The sequence below is a fragment of the Berghia stephanieae genome, chromosome 4 (genome assembly GCF_034508935.2).
Source record: "Berghia stephanieae isolate SIO BIC M18660-M18661 chromosome 4, UCSD_Bste_1.3, whole genome shotgun sequence".
In the NCBI taxonomy this organism is placed as follows: Eukaryota; Metazoa; Mollusca; class Gastropoda; order Nudibranchia; family Aeolidiidae; genus Berghia; species Berghia stephanieae.
In genome coordinates this window covers 66,292,035-66,313,512 of record NC_088363.1, presented here as the reverse complement: position 1 = coordinate 66,313,512, position 21,478 = coordinate 66,292,035, and the positions used below count along the sequence as shown (strand labels likewise).

The window sequence follows — 21,478 nt, the reverse complement described above, 5'->3', positions numbered from 1 at the left end:
AAAAAGTCCATTCATTCATTCATTCATTCATGAATTAATATTTTCTGAATGCGCATGTCCGAAAATGGCGAAGTTCGCTGTCGCAATTTACCGTAACTCTACGGCATCATTTGTTTCTCAATGAAAATTATATTCGAAGATAAAATGTTTTTTGTACATCAATTATTTCTTTTTGGTTGATTTCTAAAAAATAATTAAATTATTTATGAACCAATCGTAATCTTTAAAAAAAAAAAAAGAAAACAATGTTTTCCCAGGGTTCTAAGCGAGAGCAACAGCAGCCATCTTCGTACGCTGAACCCGGGGAGCTACGAGCTAGGCGGGCAGATTTTATTTCCCCAAGACGAACATTCTTTGGTGAGCTGGCGTTCCTGTAGTCAGGAACGATGAGCCAGTATATCCATGTGGCGGAGGATGAGGCCGATGAGCCTATGGAAGTTCCAAGTGAAGATGATGGAACCCTTTTGTTGACGACGTTGTCAGCTCAGTTCCCCGGGGCTTGCGGACTGAAGTACCGTAATCACGAAACAGGAACACTTAGAGGAATTCGCCTATCAGACGGACGTTTGTATCCCCCAGATAATGACTGGGGTAGACAAATGTACATTGTGGTTTTTCCTAAAGGTAAGGAAAATTTATTGTGCAGCACATTGATGTTAACGACTGCAGTTGAGATGTTCCCTCCTCTTGCCGCGCCCCCTACCACTGAGGACAAGCCCACTTTTATGTATTTTATTTATTTTTGGTCCCACTATGTTGCTTCTAGTGAATTGCTTTGAATGATAAGTATGCATCGCGTAGTAAGGAACTGCCTAAATGTTATAGAACTAATGAATACTCAAAGTTAGGCCTGATAATACATATTTTCAACAAAACAAGTGCAATATTTGACAGGATACTTAAGTAGGTCACAAGGTAGGCAACTCCACCTTCGTTAGTTACTGCTGGCATATTTAATGAGTAAATCGAAACTGAAACTTAGCAAACGTTTCATGAATTAAAGGCAAAGGGGGTAGCCTATATTCCTAAAGTTAAAGGATGAATACTTTTGAATTGCAAGGAACCCCTAACCCTAGAGTGAGAATTCACCTCACTACGTTTCTTGGTAGCTTGGTATTTATTGACTTGCGATTGATCTACTTCACTGACACTCTTCTAACAACACCTAACACAATCGTTGCTGATTTTGTTTCGTATATCGCAGTGGCTATTTTTACAGTTGACCGTCCCGTGAAGATGGTTCTCGGGGCAATGTTTACAGTCATTTATCTCGTCCAACCTTTGCGTTTAGGTCACCAATCCTATAATAGTTATGGTAGCGTCAATTGCCAAGGACCTTGACAATTGTCAAATCGTCAATTGCCAAGGACCGTGTCAGTTCATCAACTACGCATGTGTACTTTTAACTGCCACGGAGTACCTTTAGTGTCATGAAGTGATGTATTGCCACAGAGTGATGTTATGTATTAATATTAATTAATAATACTCTCTTTTACTCTTCTTTCTCTCTCTCTCTGTCATTTTCTCATTTCCCTCTCTGCCATTTTTTCCTCTGTGTATGTATGTCTCTGTCATTTCCTCTCTCTCTCTCTCTCTCTCTCTCTCTCTCTCTCTCTCTCTCTCTCTCTCTCTCTCTCTCTCTCTCTCTCTCTCTCTCTCTCTCTCTCTCCCATATTTCCTCTTTTTGTTACGGACCTTGCCAGTTGGTAAATCGTCAAGTATTTACTATTAATGCCACGGATTGATCTTGTTGCACAAATGTTTTACGTTAATTATTCCGTATTAAGATGATGTGCAGTATATTTCCTTTAAAATAAAGGCAGAGATTTGCCACTTCGTTCCCCCCCCCCCCCCCCCCCCCCCCCCCCCCCCGAATCCGAAATCAACAGTAATTTTTGTTTGATATAATCTTAACTCATCTTGGAATTCGTGAAAGGACAGAAAAATTAAAAACAAATGCCAACGATTGACAAGGGATGAGTGAAAGTGAATGGCGAATGGAAGAAAAGAAAGTGACAGTGACTGTGACAGGGTTCGAGATTCGTATGCGCGCAAATCGAGGCTCGACTGAAATCACCACATGCAGCTGATCGAGGCTCGACTGAAATCACCACATGCGGCTGAAGAGTTCCAATTTGACTCCTTGGCAATTGATGAACCGTCAACTACCAAGGACTCACTCCTTGGCAATTGACACTTCCAATAGTTATAGAGTTAGAGTAGGTGCATGTTGGGAGTCTCTCTTGTACTTGTTACTGTTTGATTTAGCTTATTATTATAAAAATAAAAGCTTTATCTCTCGTCCCCACTCTTGTCCTCTTGTGGGGCATAATAGGTAGTTTGATTCCAGCCTGTAGACGGTGCCGATTAGCCATTAGAAAAGTGAAGTGCTGGTTTGGGATTAAAATTTGAATAACACAATTTCATATTATCACTGTTGCATTATTTTTCACATTATTTGAACGGTTCTGGTATCATTTTAAAGAGCAGAGATTAAGCTTTCTTTTAATGTGATAGAAATCAATGTTGGTACATTTATGTCAAAAATTATGTCATTTTAAAACTTATAATTTTTTTCAAAGTTAAGATAAATAAAAGAAAAGGCATCTGGATAATTCATTTATCTATGTCTATGCCAAATTTCATCAAGATTGAAGGCAGCACAGTATGTTTAATTTTGGCCGCCAATGACCAACCCTCTTTTCTCCATGCTAAAGTCCCGTTTCAATCAGTATTCCAGCTTATTCCAGTGGGGGGAATCCCAGTCACAGATTTTAGCTTTTTGCAAAAGTAAATTTTGAGTAGTAAGACTAAAACCATCATAACTTGGGAACCATTTATCCTAGATCTAAAAGTAAGGTATCATTTTAAATGGTTTTTGAAGGCTTATGTCTATGTAAAAATAATTATTAATTTTTATTTTTGAAAATATATCGAGCTAAACTTACTGCAGAAGCTGAGGCAATATATTTATACTTATATTTCAGGCCTGTAAATCTTCCGACAATTGTCAGATTTCCGACCATACAACTTTGCTTGCTAAATGATAAATTCTGTCAAGTGTCAAGGTAAAAAGAAAAAGAAAGAAAAAAAATCAATCGCGTCAAAAGATAAAACAAACATAAAGGACAAATAGAGTTTTTATTTCGTCATCTCAAACAGAACAGTTTTTTATTCCGTTTCTAGTGCCGACTTGAAATTACAAACTGTTTTTATTCTGTCAAAGTCAAAAACAAAACAAAGCAGATAGCTATTAATGCTGTACATGTAGGTAAAGTACGCATAACATCCGCCATCTATATATAACATACCAACACACAAAACAATGTGTACCCTTGAACATTTATAGTCTGAGTTGAACCACTCATAAAAATGGTTGGTAAAAACAATGAGCCGAGTGACGTCCATTTCCTTCCCTCTACCATTTAATCTTGTCAATCATAACTACTCACACACTTTGCAGGACGTGGTTGCTGTCCACACTTTCTAGCTATTTCGAATGCCAATGTCTCGCCTCGCCACATGTCTTGTCTCATCGCGTGATGTCGAAAACACACAACCACAGTAATCAACTAACACGCATAGCGTGTTGGACAGGGATATTTCTCTCTATTTTTGCTACCAACACACACAATCTCCGTTCCAATGCTTTACTTTATAATATCCAGTTGAAAGTGAGCTGTGAAAGTGAAATAATTTTTCTTCGAATGAATAAGTGAATGAATGTTCATAGCTTTTTTAAGCTCTGAAATTGTTCCAATGTAGATTTTATAGAAAATACGCTGTCACAGTCGCAGACATATGGTTCCAATTGAGTGGTGTTTCACAGGACTTGACTGTACTATTGTTGTAATAAGGAATTTCATCAAAAATAGCATTGAATATATTTTGAAATCTGACAAACGTACTTAGAGAAATGCATTGTAATTAGAATTTTGATATCCATTTAACTAAACAGTTTTTTCTCATGAATTACAATTACAGGAGAAAAGCCAAACACAGCCCATGCTGGAGACAGTCATCCTTTGAAGTCAATCAAGCGTTCAGAACGTCAAAAATGCAGTGATCTTATAGTTCTTGGTCTTCCTTGGAAAAGTAATGAGGATGATCTTCGAAAATACTTCCAGCAATTTGGTGAACTCCTTATGGTTCAGGTAACACACCTATGGAAAGCCATTAATTTGTTCAATTGGAAACCTGCCTTTCTTTTTCTCAGCACCAGCACTGAACTCAAAAGTTTGGCTGGCTCTACGTTGTCTGCAACTTGCGCTTTTCTATCATTTGTTTGGAGTTAAAATCCCTTGACTTACTAGAGCATTTATATTGCGCAATATCCACTAAACGGGCTCAAAGAGCCTTTCCAAGGTGTTCTTAGTCAAGAGCAATACAGTAGGTAAATTTTCAGAGAATCCGAATCTGTTTTTCTTTTTCAGGGGCATACTTTGGTCAAAGTTGTCTCAATCCAGGCTTCTATCCAGAATATATGTAGGGAAATTAAAAGACAAAACATTCCTTTATACGCAAAAGTTGATCTTTTTGAAATTGGAACTGGCACCACCTCTTTTGGACTGGTTTTAATTTTTAAAAATTTTGTTTTCTCAACACTGATTTTATATGTATATAATTTATTTATTTTTTATTATTATTATTATTTTGTTAAAATTATTTTTTGGTTGATCCATATTTTTTAAAAATGTGGGTTGGCAGTTATTTAATTATGATGTGGTGGTGGGGTGGTAATATACTAATGATTATTTGGTGGTGGTTGTAGTAGATGGCAGAGATGATGTGGTGGTGGTGATGATTATGTAATAGTAATTGCAGTTGTAGTGATTATGATGTGGTGGTGGTAATGTAGAATATTCCAGTTTTACTTTAAAATTCCTGCACAACAAATTTTTAATTGGCATTCCTAGTTCATGAAATGAGCTCTTCCTGAGAAAATTTTCAAAAGAATGTGAAATACATTGATTCATAAGTTACTATTACTGGAAAAAAAATAAAATATATATATATACAGGGATGTAAATCTTTCAGAATTTTTCTGAATTCAGAATATTTCAATTCATAAGAAAAAAAAATGAAAATAAAAAGAATATAAATAGATCAAATTGATAAAACAAAATATTTTAACAAAAACGTATTATTAAATACTACTGTAATATAATATGGTGCATATAGGCCCAGGCATGACAAGCACTTTCTGTGTGCACTGAAACACTCCACTTGCTGTTTGGTGCGGAAGAGGTTATTTTCACTACAAATGTGATAACGTTATTTCCAGGCCATGAATTCAGACAGAAAATTTCTGACTGATTCTGAACTACATCGCAGTAATAGAGGTTTTTCAGGAAAAAAATTCTGAAATTTTGTTCGGTAAATAGCCACTTTGGCTACATATCGAACATAATGTATAAATACCACTACCGGATGTTTTGTTTTCCTTTTTCGCAAATCAATGGATGCTTGTTGAAGTGTGGCGGATTTTGTGAATTTCTTCTTGGTTGAAATCCGAAGCTAAGTTGATATTTTTAGCAAATCTATTTTGTTACTGTCGCATGTGTTTGTTTTAAATTTATGTTACATTGATTTCTCTGGTTTTGGATTCGTAATTCTGATACTTAGATAAGATTCTAGAAAATTCTAGGACGATCCAATCACGTTGTTTTGTTTGGGTCTTAGTAAGAGAGTGAACTTACAGAATCAATCACAATCAGTCAATCAGATCTCGGCATCGGGTGATTTTTAAACTGAGAATCCTCAATCTTTATTTTAGATTCACCACTTTTCTTCACTTTAGTTCTTTGTAGTTATAAATTTAGACGCGTTTTTGAAAATGGCATCAACAAAGGTGACTGAATCAAAATCAAAACATCGATTTGTTGATAGACAATCTCCTATTGATGTTATAGATGTAACATCAACAAACAAATTTAGATGGGAATGGTTATCCCTTAAAGACAATCTGGGGGATTTCTTTTCAAGTTACATCAGAAAGATAGAGAAGGATGAGTTTGCATGGTGTTGCCTTTGTAAATCTGAGATTAAATATAGTGGAGGTGGTGTTGGATGCCTAAAAGTTCACTCTAAAAGTAAATCACACGAACGTAACAGAGCCATAGATATTTCAAATCAAAGACTCCCAGCAGCCATGCAAGCTACCAGAGACAAAATAGATGGAACATTTTCATCTTCTAGTTTGACAACATTGCCTCTCCCATATGGAGCAGCTCCTAATTTAGATAGTTTAGGACTTGCTAGGGAAGACTCCACTGTGCCTACTGGCCCCAGGCCAGTTTCACAAAAGGATAGAATTACTCACCAGGAGGCTTTCCTGTGTTCTTTTATGGCCGAGCATACTCTACCTCTTTCCATGGCACCTCACCTTATTCAATTTGCACAGGAATTAGCAAAAGATCAAAAATCATTAGCTCAAATGCACATGGAGAGACAAACAGCCACTTACAAGCTCCGCTATGGCTTATCTGAACTGGAGCATGTCCGCCTGGTCAAAGTCTTGCAAAATAGCCCCTTTTCACTTAATATTGATGAATCAACTTCTAAGGGGTCAAAAAAGAGAGTTCTTAATGTTTTAGATTGTTACTATTGTAATCATTTGAAGAAAAGTGTTTGTGATTTATATGCTAGCATTGAAATGACAATTGTAAATGCAGTGACAGTGTTTAAGGCTGTTAGGAACCAGTTTTTAAAAGATCAGATACCTTTTACAAATTTGATTTCAGTGCTTTCTGACTCAGCTGCTTATATGAGGGGCTCATTAAATGGCTTTCAGACTAGATTAAAGGAAGTTGCACCTCACATCATTGATATTGATGGAGATGTTTGTCACCATATTCACAATGCTGTGAAGAAATTCACATCAATTCTTGATAGTAAGGGGATGCTTATCAGGCTCTTGGATGATTTATTTGGTGACTTTGATTATAGTTCAGATATACGAGATGACTTGAAGGAAAGTTTGGCTCACTGTAGAAGAAAAGAAAGAACAACAACAAAAAATATCTGCTCTTCTTAGACATGTAAAGAAAGACTCTAAGACTAGGATAATGCTCATTTTACACAGACTTAAAAACAAAAAACTTACACCAGCAGGTAGGGAGAGAAAAAGGAGGATAGTTTGCAAACTCTTTATGAAATCAAAAGAAAGTTTATTACTAGTTAATACCATTGTCAGCATTCTTCCTCTCTTTAAGAGTTTCATTCTTACCTTTGAAAAGAAAGAGCCAATGGTGCATCGACTTTTTGATGAGGTTGTGTTAGTTTTTAAGACTTTTTTGACTTGCTTCTTGACTCATGAATATGTAAATGAGTTTAGTAGGGACATCAGCAAAATCAGCATTGATTGTGATAAGATACATCCTTTGAAAAGAATTTATGTAGGTGATGCTACTCAGAAGATTTTAATTGACATGGATAGTCAGGAAGCAAATGCATTCAGGAAAACAGTGCTGTCAGCTTTCAGAGAGACAGGGAAATATCTTAAGTTCAAGCTTCCCATTACCAATAAAAACCTAGCTCTCCTTTCAACAATTGATCCAGAATTATGTGGTCATAGCAGGGCTTCATTAGGCTTACAAGATATTTATGATTTATTGCCAACCATAGTCAAACCTGAGGATAAAGATACATTTTCTACAGCAGCTTCCACCCTCCAAAGTGATACCAAATTTATTTCATCAATAAAAGAAGAAATTAGATAGGTGGTGGACAGAGCTGATATCAAACCCCCAATATGAAATACTAGGTCCGGTAATAAGAGCTTGTCTTTCTATCTTCACAGGGCCTAGAGTAGAATCATCTTTCAGTGTAATGAATAATATAATCACAGGCACAACAAACAGATTAGATGTAGGGACTTATGAAGCCATCCACAAGATTAAATACAAATTCCTTAAATGTGAAAAGAGCTGTGTAGAGTATTTCCATAGAGAAGATCCTGTACATAGTCCTGTCGATTCAGCCCTTTGCTACTACATGCAAACAGCTGGAAAGAGAATGAAGACTAAACATGAAAAGCCAGCAAAGGCAAAGGTTTCAAAAATTAAAAAAGTATCAGTCCATCAAAGAGCAGATGAAGTAAGGATAGCAATAGAGCAAAATAAGCCCACTGGTCCATTATCTAAAACAGAAGAAAAAGAAATTTCAATGCCTTCTTTGAAAAGGAAATTTGTTGATACTGATGTTTGTAGTAGTAGTAGTAGTAGTAGTAGTTGTGATAGTAGTAGGCCTACTTGTAGTGGTGGTAGCAGTGATAAAAGTATCATAATTAAACAACCATCCAAGAAGATGAAATCAGGTGATGATCTTAGACCTTTCTTTAAAGGAAAGTAGAAATCTCCACTTCATCAATAGGTCTTAGTTTTATGCAGTATACATATTATCATAGTGATAAATTGGCTACACATACTCTACTAGTTAAAATTAGCTTTTTACAAATACATCTGTAGTTTCAATTTTTTTTAAAGGAGTGTGCGAGTTGGTTTCAGAATTTTTTTTTATTTGCCATTTACATCCCTGTATATATATACAGGGTATATATATATATGGTGCTTGAGAAGGATGCAGAGAATATCGTATACTGCACACAAAACGAACGAAGAAGTGCTAAAACAAACATACCAACAAAGGAAACTAATGCCCTTAATAGTGGATCGACAACTATCCTTTTTCGGACACATAGTAAGGAAAGATAAGAATGAATACCTGGCAAGTTGTGGAAAAATACCTGGTAAACGCGCCCGGGGGAGACAAAGAAAAACACTCATAGACCAACTGAAGGCTTCACCAGCCTAACAATCCAGGAGCTGTTTGAAAAGGCAAGAGACAGGGAGGAATGGAGAGAGATAATTCATGCAGTATCCGAAGCCTGGACCAGGCATGGAACCTAGAAGAAGATATATATATAAATACCCAAATCATCACGTCTTTGGAATATGAGACCTGTCACAAAATGGGCATTCAATATTAGATCATAAAATTCTAGCAAATTGCTTTTGAAGGAATAGAAGACATGGAATATGGAAACTTTTGTAACAATTCCAATGTTGAGAATTGCAAATTATTGTTTCTATCAAGTTTTAAGTAGTGACCCCATAAACCTCTCACTAGTACCAGTAGCTGGGTTTTTGTTTTTGCTGGGTTTTTTTTGTTTGTTTTTCTTATATGCATAATGATATACTCGAAGAGTCAATTTTGATAAGTTGAAAGAAATTTGAAAACTAATAAAATTAGAGGGTTTGTTTTCTAAAGTATCATAATATGAACCATTTTATTTTCAGGTGAAAAAGGATCCTAAGACCAATCAGTCAAAGGGATTTGGATTTGTTAGGTTTGCAGAGTATGATTCCCAATTGAAATGTATGTCTCAGCGTCATATGATTGATGGAAGGTGGTGTGATGTCAGGATTCCCAACTCTAAGGTAAGCTGCTTGATCTGTTGGGTCATTTTCATTTCAATATTGGCAATTTTCATCAATTGAAATAAGCACCTTAGCCCTCTCCTTACCAATTATAAGAAAATCGTCACATTTGTGACGATTCAATATTTCAGATTTATTGTAAAATGTGAAGACAATTCTTTGTTATAGCTGTGATAATTTAATGGTATTTTATGAGGCACGTCATTCTGGACAAACGTCTCATTGCTTTTGAGTTTGACATTTGAGTAAATAAGACTTTTCGAGAAAACTCCTAGACTAAGTCGGTAAGGAGAGAGTTAATATAATTGGCCCACTGTGGTTTTGGATTGCCCAATTTAACACGATTTTTTCATGAAGCAATAACATGTTTTTTTTTTTCAATTTCAAATACAAATGATTAGGTAACTTAAGATTCCTGTCATAACCCACACACACACAAAAATATCTGTGCACCTTTGTACAATTTTGACATATACTCTTTAATTGGGTTTCAATTTTGGAGCTTAAGTCAAAGTGGAAAGTTGAGGCCATGGGTGCCACTTTACAGGGTTATTCTGGAATTCCGGGACACAATTACACAGGGTTCTCACAAGGTCGGGAAATCAGGAAAAGGCCAGCGATTTGTTAATTTTCTTCCCAGGTCAGGAATTTACTCATTTGGGTACATGGGTCTGGAAATGGTTGGAACTTTTTTCAGGTCTACATCAACACTACCACCACCACATCATTATCACTACCACCACTACTGCAACCACAACTTCATCATCATTACTACCGCCACTACTTCAATCACCACCACATTATTATTATCATTACTACAACCACAACTACATCATCATTATTACCAACATTACTGCAACCACCACCACATCACCATTACATCATCATCATTATTACCAACATTACTGCAAATACCACCACCACATTATTATCACCATTACCACATCATCATTACTACCGCCACTACCACCACCACTACCACCACCACATGATCATTATCATTACTACCACCACTACTACAACCACCACCACATCATCATCATTACTACCATCACTTCTACAACCACCAACACATTATCATCATCACGACCACCACTACTGCAATTCCCCCACATCATTATCATCATAATCACTACCACCACAACTGATACTGCAATACATTATCATCTTTCACCGCATCAGTACCTTACTATTTACAAAACATCTGAAATACTTATAAAATTTGATTGAATCTCCTCCTTTTCGTGGGGGTAATATGGGTCTGGAAAAGGTCTGGAATTTTTTTTCTGCTGAAGTTGTGGGAACCCTGATTACAGATAGATGATGTCCTTGAATAGTAAGTTATGATTTTTCATTGAAATATCTATGGTCAATCAATACACATTTTGTATGTCTAATTAGCTTGCAGTTGTGTCGTATTTTATTTTGTAAAATGGGAGGGGGAGAGGGGTCAATGACAGATGAAAATGTAGAAAGCCAAGCTTATTTTCATATCATGAAAAAAATACACAAATTGGTAGAAAAAGCAGAGTACTTGAATGCCATTATATTTATTGTTGACTCTAATACATTGATATCTTCAGCTAAGTTTAAGAAAAGTTAACTTGAGGCCCTTACGCTGCTTTCGAAGCAGCAGTCAGGGAGTTGGGTAGTCTCTGCTTATGGAGAAACTTAAGTGTTCAAAAATAATTTGTCTTGTAGACTTGAATTTCAAAATCGAATGGATATAGGAATCCTGTTTTAATAATTCTCTGTTCCAGAAATGTAAGTCTTATATCTTGCTATGTATCACATGAGATGTGTTTTTTCTTGAATTCCAGGAAGGTGCGCAGCAAATGATGAATCGTAAAGTTTTTGTGGGACGTTGCACAGAGGATATGACTGCCGATGACTTGAGACATTATTTTAGTAAATATGGAGAAGTAGTGGATGTATTTATCCCCAAACCATTTCGTGCTTTTGCATTTGTGAGTTTCGCTGACCCATTAACTGCTCAACATTTATGTGGAGAAGATCATATTATCAAAGGAGCAAGTGTACACATCAGTAGTGCTGAGCCTAAATCGAGTGAGAAGTAAGTGCTTATTGATTTTATTAATTTTTTCTCATTCTGGGAAACAATCGAAATAAGCTACCTGCTACCTTCTGTTTTGAATTCAGTCAATACTACATCAGTGTTGATACTTTTCCGCGGAAATCCGCGGTTTTCTTTCCTTTCCTCGGTTTTCTTTCCTTTCCTCGGTTTTCCTCCTCAGATCCTCGATTCGCGGATATTTCCTTCATTTCCTCCTTTTACTTTTTTTTTTTAATATTAGACCTGCATGTGTGCCGACACAATTGTTGGTTTTCCGACAATCACGCTAGTTGCGATCTCCCGGATCACTTATTTTTATTTTATTGCTGCAGTGATGATACTTTTCTGCGGAAATCCGCGGTTTTCTTTCCTTTCCTCGGTTTTCCTCCTCAGATCCTCGATCCGCGGATATTTCCTTCATTTCCTCCTTTTACTTTTTTTTTAAATATTGGACCTGCATGTGTGCCGACAATTGTTGGTTTTCCGACAATCACGGTAGTTGCGATCTCCCGGATCACTTATTTTTATTTTATTGCTAAAGTAATCTGATTGCGAGTGACGTCAATTGTCGGAGTGTCGGCGAGCCCCAACTCGACCGGCGGCGAGCAGTCAAGTGCCGACGAATGGGCGTCGGATTGCCGACAATATTGTCGGCACTTTCAAGCCCTCGTTACGCTCGTTCGCAATTATCGGGAAACTCCGCTAGTCTTCGATTCGACCGCAACTCTTCATTGTCTGAAAAACGAGTAGTGTGTCGATATAATCGAGCATGCGCAGTTCGTTAACTTTCGTTTTCATACTTTCGGTATTCCATTCAAGTAACTTTTGTTTGTTCAATTGAAATTTGCTACATTTCAATTTTATTCGCTCTATCAATAAACTTTCGGGATTTGTCGTTGTATATTTTGATCTATTACTCTTTTACATTATATTTTGTTATCATGCCTGAACAATTCTTTGACCGTTCGTCGGATCTGAAGTCAGTTGAGAATGGTGTTCGAAATCTATTCAAATGGAATTGGCGATGATTTCCTTTCGGAGTACGTGAGAAAGCCAGCCCAGCCGGGTGCTGCATTTTGTATTTTTTTTTGCCAGTGGATTAAAGTCTAATGATTGGGATGGTTATTGCTCTTTAGAGTTAGAGATAAGATCAATTATTCCAGGTTAAAAACTACTGTGGGGGTCCGATTACGGTGGCAAAGGAAAATCATTCATAAAGAGGCATTCTCACAGACAGTCAAAGTCAAAGTGAGTAACACAAGAGAGAAAAAAGAAAAAACACCTCAGTCGTTGACGGCTGTTTTCACTGCTGAGACAGAGACTCGTCCTCTCTCCAAGCTTCACAAGATTTCTTAACTCACTCAATCCTCGCCCTAGCCCAGTCTGTAGGTAGACAGGTGCCGATTAGCCATTGGACAAGTGAAGCGCAACTTTGGGTTAAAATTTGTATAACACAATTTCATATAATTATAATCACTGTTGCATTATTTTTCACAGTATATGAACGGCTCTGGTATCATTTTAAAGGGCAGAGATCAAGATTTCTTTTGATGTGATAGTGATAGAAATCAATGTTGACATATTGTATCAAAAATTATAATTTGATAAAAATAACATCATTTTAAAACTTTTGAAATCTTTTTAAATCATTTGTCTGTGTCTATATCAAATTTCATAAAGATTGAAGGCAGTGCAGTATGTTTAATGTTGACCACAAGTGACCAACCCTCTTTTCTCTCTGCTAAAATCCCGTTTTAATCAGTAGTCACCTTATCGAGAGGCTTCCCAGTGGGGGAATTCTCAATCAATTTTGGGCTTTTTGTAAGACTAAATTTAGAGTAGTAAAATCATCATAACTTTGGAACCGTTTATCCTAGATCCAAAAGTAAGGTATCTTATTAAATGGTTTTTAAAGGCCTATCTGTCTATGTAAAAAATAATTCTTAATTTTTATTTTTGAAAAAATATCAAACTACCACTCTACCTCCATGCTGTCCCTTGTCCCTATAAATGTTTGGTACTTTTTAACATTTTAAAATAAATATATTCGGTAGGACAATCCAAAAGAAAATGTATATGACTAAGTACTGAGTTACAAAATAAAAGATCCGGTAATGCGATATGTGTGAAAAAGTTCAGACAATTTGGTCAGGACTCGCATGCAGGTCTATTAATATAATAAATCTTTTAAAAATACCTCCTTTTTAAAAAAAATATATATATATATATATAAAAATTTCCTCCTTTTACTGGACTCCGGGCGTTTTAAAATTGTACTCAAAAGAAGTCATCCTGCCTACTTTCCTGTGGTGCAAGAATGTTCTTGGTGAGTTTTCCGTTTTTCCGAGACTTTTCCTCCTTTTTGACTTTTTGTGAGTATCATCACTGCTACATACTTTCTTAGCACTTTCTCATTTCCAGAAGGAAATTCTAATATAGTGCAAGCCGCTAAGTGGAACAGCATCGTCATGCATGACTTGTTCCAATTAAGTAGCATTCCAATTAACCGATTCCATGAGTTGTCTCCATATATTGGAAAAACCTATCAGAACTACACACACACATCTTTTGCTGAAACCTTTAAATAATAATTGTTATTCAGAGCAACTCTTCATATGTTTATTTTCACAAAATTTAACATAAATGTGAAGTCAAGATAACACATGAAAGAGAATGAGTTACAGTATCTAAGACGGCGCATATTTATAGAACCACCAATACACCCTGTACATACTGTGTCTTCTATCCCCTTATATCGTTTTTCCAACATGCTTTCTGTCTTTGTCTTGAATGAGATTACTTGTTTTTCCTGCCCTGGTCGGAGTCCTAGCTGGGAGGCAACAGTCAAATGCATAGTTATTGTTTTGGGAGATATTTTTTTTTCATTGTAAATCATCTCTCTGTTATGTATTATTATATTTGTTATTTTGAATGTATAATGTAAGCGTTTGAGTGTATTCCAGGCCTGTAAATCTTCGGACTATTGTCGGATTTCAGAGAGTACGATTTAAATAAGATTTTATTTCGTTCCTCGAAAAAATCAGATTTTATTCCATTTCAAACGCCGACTTAAAAACTGCCCACAAAACTTTTTATTTGTCTCATCAAAGATAAAACAAAACGAGACCGTCTATCAGTTAGCTATGTTATCATACAACCTACACACTCCGCTAGACGTGGATGCATTCACTGCCTGCCTACTGTGTCACAGGCAGCGAGAGAGGTTCGCGAGAGTCATCGAACACACACCTAGTCAGTAAATAACTAGCACGCACAAAAGTGTGTCGGACCGGACCATTTCTCTCTATTTTGCTACAGCCACACATGCATTTCTCCATCTCTCTTTTCTCCTTCCCTTGGATTCTTTGATTCCGTCTAAATGTCAGACGGAAAGAAAATAATGCGAAATAATTATTTTTTGAAAGCTTTCACACGACTGCACCACCACCTCTTTTCTTCTTCTTCTTCTTCTTCTTCTTCTTCTTCTTCTTCTTCTTCTTCTTCTTCTTCTTCTTCTTCTTTTATAAGAATTAATCCAAATAAACGAAAGAATCAGCTTAAAAATTTAACACAAACATGAGCGAAGATACGCAGCTTCCCATGTCAAGCACTAGATACACATCCTTCAAAAGGGTAGGAATTGTTCTCTTCCTTTCATTTTACAACTAACTCAGACCTGGGCCCACAAATGTGGGTACTCTCTCAAATAATTGGGATTTTTTTTTTTTTTGGTACCATAAAATAAGGACCTCATTATAAATAAATCGGGGGAAAGTGACAGGATTTGACTAGTCAATTGACATGTCATATCTGTGTTGTGTTTATTAATTAATCCATATTTTTGTCCTATTGTGTCTATTTTCGCGTGTTCAAAAAGTTCCGACAATTTTTTCACCAACCATTTAGAGGCCTGGTATTCCTCTTTGTGCTTGTGTCCGGATAAGACTTGTAGGTGATCTCAAACTAAGTACGTTGGTGGTATGCTCTTGAAATCTACATCTGATCCCTATGTGTTCCCAGTTCCCCTATGTCTTACTTTTTCTTGGGTGCTTAATTGTAATTCTAGAACTTTTAACGATCCCATTTTCTTCCTTTTTACTGGCGCTGATATAACCTAAATGTGTTGCAAATGCCGTAAAACCCTTAAAAATAAAAAATAAAAAGCTTTCTGTCTTTGTCTTGGAATGAGATTACTAAGTTTGTCCTGACCATGGTAGGAGGGAAACAGTTGAATGTATAGTTATAGTTTTGGGAGATGATTTTTTTTTTTCCTTGTAAATCATCGCTTTGTTATGTACTGTTGTTATTTTATTTTAACATACGATTTGTTAACATTTGAGTTTATTCCTCTTAGTGGGGGATCTTGTGCTGGTGTCTGGGTGAAACATTTAGGTAATCTCAAAACTTAAGTACACTGATAGTATGCTCTTGGAACCTTTCACTCCCCTTTATCTTACTTTTTCCTCAAGTCCTTTTAATTGTAAATCTAGAATGTTTTTACTATCCAATTTTCATCCTTTTTACTGGTGCTGATATGACCTAAGTGTATTGCAAGCGCCATAAAACCCTTAAAAACAAAATAATCTGACAGCTGTGCTGCGGAAGTCCGAAGATGTCACCCTCTTGCGTCTCCACAGGCAGCGAGGGGTTTGCGCGAGTCGTTGAACACACACCTAGTCAGTAAATAACGCACGCACAGAAGTGTGTCGGAGCTTCACGGACCGGACCGGAAGGTTTCTCTTTATTTTGCTACCCACACACGTGCATTTCTCTGTGTCTTATTTCTTTTTCCCTATGATTTATTGGTTCTGTCTGGATGTGAGACAGCGGAAAAAATAATGCGAAATAATTATTTTTCTTCGAAATATATATTCTTCTTCGAAAGCTGTCACACGACCGCACCACCACCTCTTCTTCTTCTTCTTCTTCTTCTTCTTCTTCTTCTTCCTTCCTTCTCTTCTTCTTCTCTTCTTCTTCTTCTTCTTCTTTCTTCTTCTTCTTCTTCTTCTTCTTCTTCTTTCTTCTTCTTCTTCTTCTTCTTCTTCTTCTTCTTCTTCTTCTTCTTCTTCTATAAGAATTAATCCAAATAAACGAAAGAATCACCGTAAACATTTAACACAAACAAACAGGAGCGAAGATACGCAGCTTTCCATGTGAAGCACTATCTAGATACACATCCTTCAAAAGGGTAGGAATTGTTCTCTTCCTTTCATTTTACAACTAACTCAGACCTGGGCCCTCGAATAATTGGGATTTTATTTTTTGGTACCATAAAATAAGGACCTCATTATAAATAAGTAGTGGAAGGTGACATGATTTGATTAGTCAATTGACGTGTCATATCTGTGTTGTGTTTATTAATTAATCAATATTTTTGTCCTGTTGTTTCTATTTTCGCGTGTTCAAAAAGTTCCGACAATTTTTTCACCAACCATTTACAGGCCTGAGCATAACTTTTTAATTTATGAATGGGTTTCCAAGATTCAAAAGGATTTTTCTCAGTGGAGATAGGGCTTTGATTTAAGCGTAGTATTTCCCACAAAAATAAAGAGAAAAATTTTCATAATCATTGCTACATGGCCTTTTAATGTCTTTTTTACTGATATAGAATACGAAAAAATGTTTTTTTTTTGTTTGGGTTTTTTCAACACACTCATGTCATCACCAGTAACGTTTGAAAGGCAATCTCTCTTTATCATGTAATCCTTTACAGTACAGGGTTATAAAATTTCTTTTATAAAAAATAATTTCTGCTCTCACCAGGATGGTTGGTCGCATGATGCCAAACCCTGGTCACATTGGTTATCAGGGGTCTTGGGGTCCTGGAAGAGGTGGCAATCCTAACCATAACAGCAACACAATGGGTGTTGCAGGCAACAACATGGGTGGTAATATGGGCTTGGGTAATCTTGGCCTTGGGGCTTTGCAGGTAGGTTACATTTTACATTAAGCTATAAGTGAATCTGTTACATTTAAAATTCATAGAAGTGGAAATGATGAAGTATATCAGTGACCCTCTCTAAGCCTACAGAGCACATCAGGCCCCTCCTTAGGTCTCTCCATTGGCTTCCCGAGAGAGAGTGTGGAGTTCAAAATTGCCACAATGGTGTTCAAGTGATAATGTCATATTCTCTCTCAGGGTTTCTTGAATTGTATTCACCTGCTAGATTACTCAGATTCCAACAAAATGAACAACTGATTAATGTTCCCATATGTAAACCATCTATAGCTGAAAGGTCTTTCTCAATCAGGGCCCCAAAAGTATGGAACAAGTTAGAAAAATAATCAAATACGCCCTGAGCTCAGTAATTTAGGAAACTTTTGAAAATGTTCCTATTCAGGCAAACTTTTGAGTAGTAATAGTATTTGCATTTTGTGTTACCTATTGCCTTTGTAGATTCTGACACTATATAAATTATTTCCTTACATTACAAGCGTATAACTATTTAGTTTTAATCAATTATGGTGGCACTGTTAAAATCCAGGTGACAGTGATGTTGAAATGAAAGATGTAAAATCTGTAAAACAAAAAAATAATTTAAAAAATAGATTGAATATAAAAATTTAGGATTGAGCCAAGACCTGTTCATTTGCATTTATGCAGCTATTAACATACAGCAATTGATCCGTCAAAGGTAATTTATTATAATCACCCTTTATGGCCAATCATTTCTTTCAACTCTGTCATCATAAGAAAAAGGCTGTATGTGTACTTGCAATCTGTAGGCATGTATGGACTTTTATACTTCAGAAAGCAGACATAATTTTGCACTTGATTTGTCTGAATTTTGTTATATTTCCAAGTCTGTAGACCTGTAAGCATGAAGTTACAATGTTGCAACAAGGGCATTGAAAGCCTGAGACTCACTGTTGTCTTGTAAGATGGCATTTCAGATTGGAGTAAATTTGACATTTTTGTTTGCAATACTAATTGCTTTCTTTACTTCATAGAGCAACTGGAAACCTTCAGTGAGAATTTTCATTGGTATGAAATTGTGACTGTAATTAATTTCATTTTTATTGTTATTATTATTTCATAGAAGGTTTCCAGAACTCTTTGTGAAATTATTGTAAATATCAAGTCATTGATTGTCTCCTGATGCAGCCTGTGATTTACTCTCCTTTGTCTACAGTTAAACCATGCTATGTTGGCAGCAGCCCAAGCAGTCCTGAGCAGCCAGACGGGATGGGGACCTTTAGGCCTTACTCATCAGGGCGGTGGCGCCACTACCAATGGGGATGCTTTGGTGGCAGTCACCACTACGGCAGCCCCGCTTAGTATTAGCACTTCATACGCCCCAGCACCAATGGGGACAACCAATGGGGCTGTGGTGACTGGAACCGGTGGAACTAACAACAGTTTTTTAGGTTGGGGAAGTCAACCAGCAGCTCCTCACACAGTGGCAACCAGTCAAGTAGCTAGTTGGGGCTCTATGCCAGCCAAAGCAGAGACTGGTTGGAATTGATGAATGATGTTGAATGATTGCATGATTTGCATGTGTTGTGTGGCTTTGGTTACCTGGAGAGGATTGGAAAGGAAAATGATTCTTTTGTGATAATATAATGTTCAATAATTTTTTTTTTTTTTTTATCTTTGGGCACCGAAGGTTATATTATTATATTTTGTTCCCTTTATTTCTGGACATACAGAGTCAGTTTTTCATGTTATCTTATTTTAAATTTTGGTCATTGAAAAAACAAATAATAAAAAATTTTTGAAATTGTTCTTTAATTTTTTTAGGAGGCCATGTTTATAATCAAAATGATAGTGTACAATAATTTGTTTTGATGCCTGTGTATTGATGGAAGTGTAACAACTTCAATTGCCTAGAAAAATTGAGTCAAATGATGGTTGTATTTGTTTTTGTTTTTTTAATTTTGATTATGCAACAAGATTGCTTTAATTTTTGAAATGGCAAACGTAAGCAGCTACCATTAATATGTGAGAAAGTGAAAATGGAAGATCAAAGTGAATTGCATTTTATATAAAGATTTCATCCATTTCATCAATTTGATGCACGCTCATTATTAGTCTTGGTGCTGTATTTATTTTACAACCGTCAGTATCATCATGTGCCCAGTTCATGAAATGTTTGGATAAAAAATTGAATACTTGCTCACTGAAATTTTCTTAGTTTGGCTAGGTTCATATGACGATGACTGTGGTGTATAGTTTTTTATGGCAATGGTTCCTGAACTTTTCTTAGTTTGGCTAGGTTCATATGACGGTGACTGTGGTGTATAGTTTTTTTTATGGCAATGGTTCTTCTTTTAGGTTTAGAATGTAAATAGACGGTATAAAGGACAAATGGACTTCTCATAATTTTTAAAAACTCACTTCACTTCCTTTAATTTTATTTTGTTGAAAAATGATGTATCAATATCAAAGTTACGTTCATTAATCGAATGTCAGATTTTCATGTTGACCCTTTTAATCTTTTAAAAAATTATCTTTAGAATAGAATTCTCTATTGTCTTCTGGCACTTTCCTACTTACTTCATTTCTTGTTGTTATCAGAATAGAATAGTCCAATATAGTACAAATAGCGTCCAAGTAACGTTTTTATAACGCAGGAGAGCCCATCTTTGCTGAAAACAGACCAAATATTCGCTCTTTGGCTTGTTTTAGTCCTGTATTAAGGGCAGATCCAATTCTTGGAGAAGTTTGTTAGGAATATAAAATTGTGTCAAAATTAATGTTCTTTTTTTCTTCATTTGTTTTTGACCACATAGCTGTTCTTTTGAGTTGCGCTGAAAAAAAAAAGAAAGATTTCTCATTGTTATAGATTATCAAGACTGGGTGGAGCATTATGAAATGGCTAAAAACTGACTCTTATGTTTCCATTTTTACTATGTATATTTTTTCCCCCAATCTTTGTCAAATCACTTGTTTAATCCCCTATATTGTTGTAACCATTGGTGTTCTGTGGTGTATATGAAACTAGTTATTTTTAGTAGCATATTTTAGTCCTCTTTTCAGTAAAGAGTTATCAAAATAATAACATGCTGAACTTTACTTGGTTTTCTTTTTCATTTGTTAGTAATATATCACTGTATCACCTTTGGAAGGTATGAGTTTGAAGAATGCTTTTTAAAGAGAGAGATATTTGACTCTGTAAATAATTTCATAGAATGAAAGGCATTTCTTACTTTGCTTGTTGCCCTTGGTGTTTTTTTTTTCCTGTGCATGGTCTGAATGCTTTAGATTTCAATTAAGTTGTAACATGCATCATAAGGATTTTTTTTTTTTTAATTTTAGATAAACTGCAGGTATGATCTGGGAAAGAACTGAAAAGGTTTTTGCTCACTTAATTATTTTTGGCTGCTAAGCTATGATCATTTATGCCTGGAATGCAGTCGTCCATGGAGTGAGATTGTTATGGCTTTTGTTGAATGGTATGAAGGAGAAATGGTTTTCTTCTTGCAATATGTACCTCATGAGTTTGATGATATTCATCTTTTAAAATAAAAGAGAAAGAGTGATAAAGTGTTAAATGTATAAGCGAGAGGAGAACTCATCACTCATCTGTACATTTATTTCATTGACACTGCATTGATGACTGTTAATAACAAGCATGAAAAATCGGCAGTTAAGATGAGGATATTTGATAAACTTTCTTGTTTGGTGCGAATTTGTACTAGTGATGAAAACATCTATATTGTAATATCAATGATTATATAGCAAGTCTCACCTTTTGGGGTTATATTTATTGGAAGATATAGTCTGGTGTCAGATTGAAAATGATTTTCTTTGAGAACCTGTCATTATGCGTTGTAATCCCCGCCTTCCCATCTCTCTCTCTCTCTCTCTCTCTCTCTCTCTCTCTCTCTCTCTCTCTCTCTCTCTCTCTCTCTCTCTCTCTCTCTCTCTCTCTCTCTCTATCTCTATCTCTATCTCTATCAATAAATAAATAAAATTTTCATCTCTGAGTTCATAACTGATGTTTTTGAAGTTCATAACTGA

The 21,478-nt window shown here is 35.9% G+C and overlaps 1 protein-coding gene and 1 pseudogene across 2 annotated transcripts; both read left to right on the top strand.

The window, feature by feature from the left end:
* Window positions 1–247: 247 nt before the first annotated feature.
* LOC144971055 (TAR DNA-binding protein 43-like) lies at window positions 248–21,403 on the top strand. Of its 2 annotated transcripts, none has more exons than XM_078911388.1 (6): window positions 248–624; window positions 3,985–4,154; window positions 9,300–9,440; window positions 11,261–11,514; window positions 17,278–17,443; window positions 18,648–21,403. In XM_078911388.1, the coding sequence occupies exons 1-6, from the start codon at window positions 387–389 to the stop codon at window positions 18,978–18,980; spliced, it is 1,302 nt and encodes a 433-aa protein (XP_078767514.1). In that variant the 5' UTR covers window positions 248–386; the 3' UTR covers window positions 18,981–21,403. The 2 variants fall into 2 exon arrangements, with proteins under 2 accessions (XP_078767514.1, XP_078767515.1); XM_078911389.1 differs by having other exon boundaries at window positions 274–624; window positions 18,620–20,282.
* LOC144971056 (uncharacterized) lies at window positions 5,831–8,495 on the top strand (annotated as a pseudogene).
* Window positions 21,404–21,478: the final 75 nt, after the last annotated feature.

What these genes read in the sequence shown, in the direction of transcription:
- LOC144971055 (XM_078911388.1), top strand. Translation starts at nt 387, where the DNA reads ATGAGCCAGTATATCCATGTGGCGGAGGATGAGGCCGATGAGCCTATG. An exon ending in CATTGTGGTTTTTCCTAAAG is followed by an intron (nt 625 to 3,984) that starts GTAAGGAAAATT and finishes TTACAATTACAG; the next exon opens with GAGAAAAGCCAAACACAGCC. An exon ending in TTGGCCTTGGGGCTTTGCAG is followed by an intron (nt 17,444 to 18,647) that starts GTAGGTTACATT and finishes CTTTGTCTACAG; the next exon opens with TTAAACCATGCTATGTTGGC.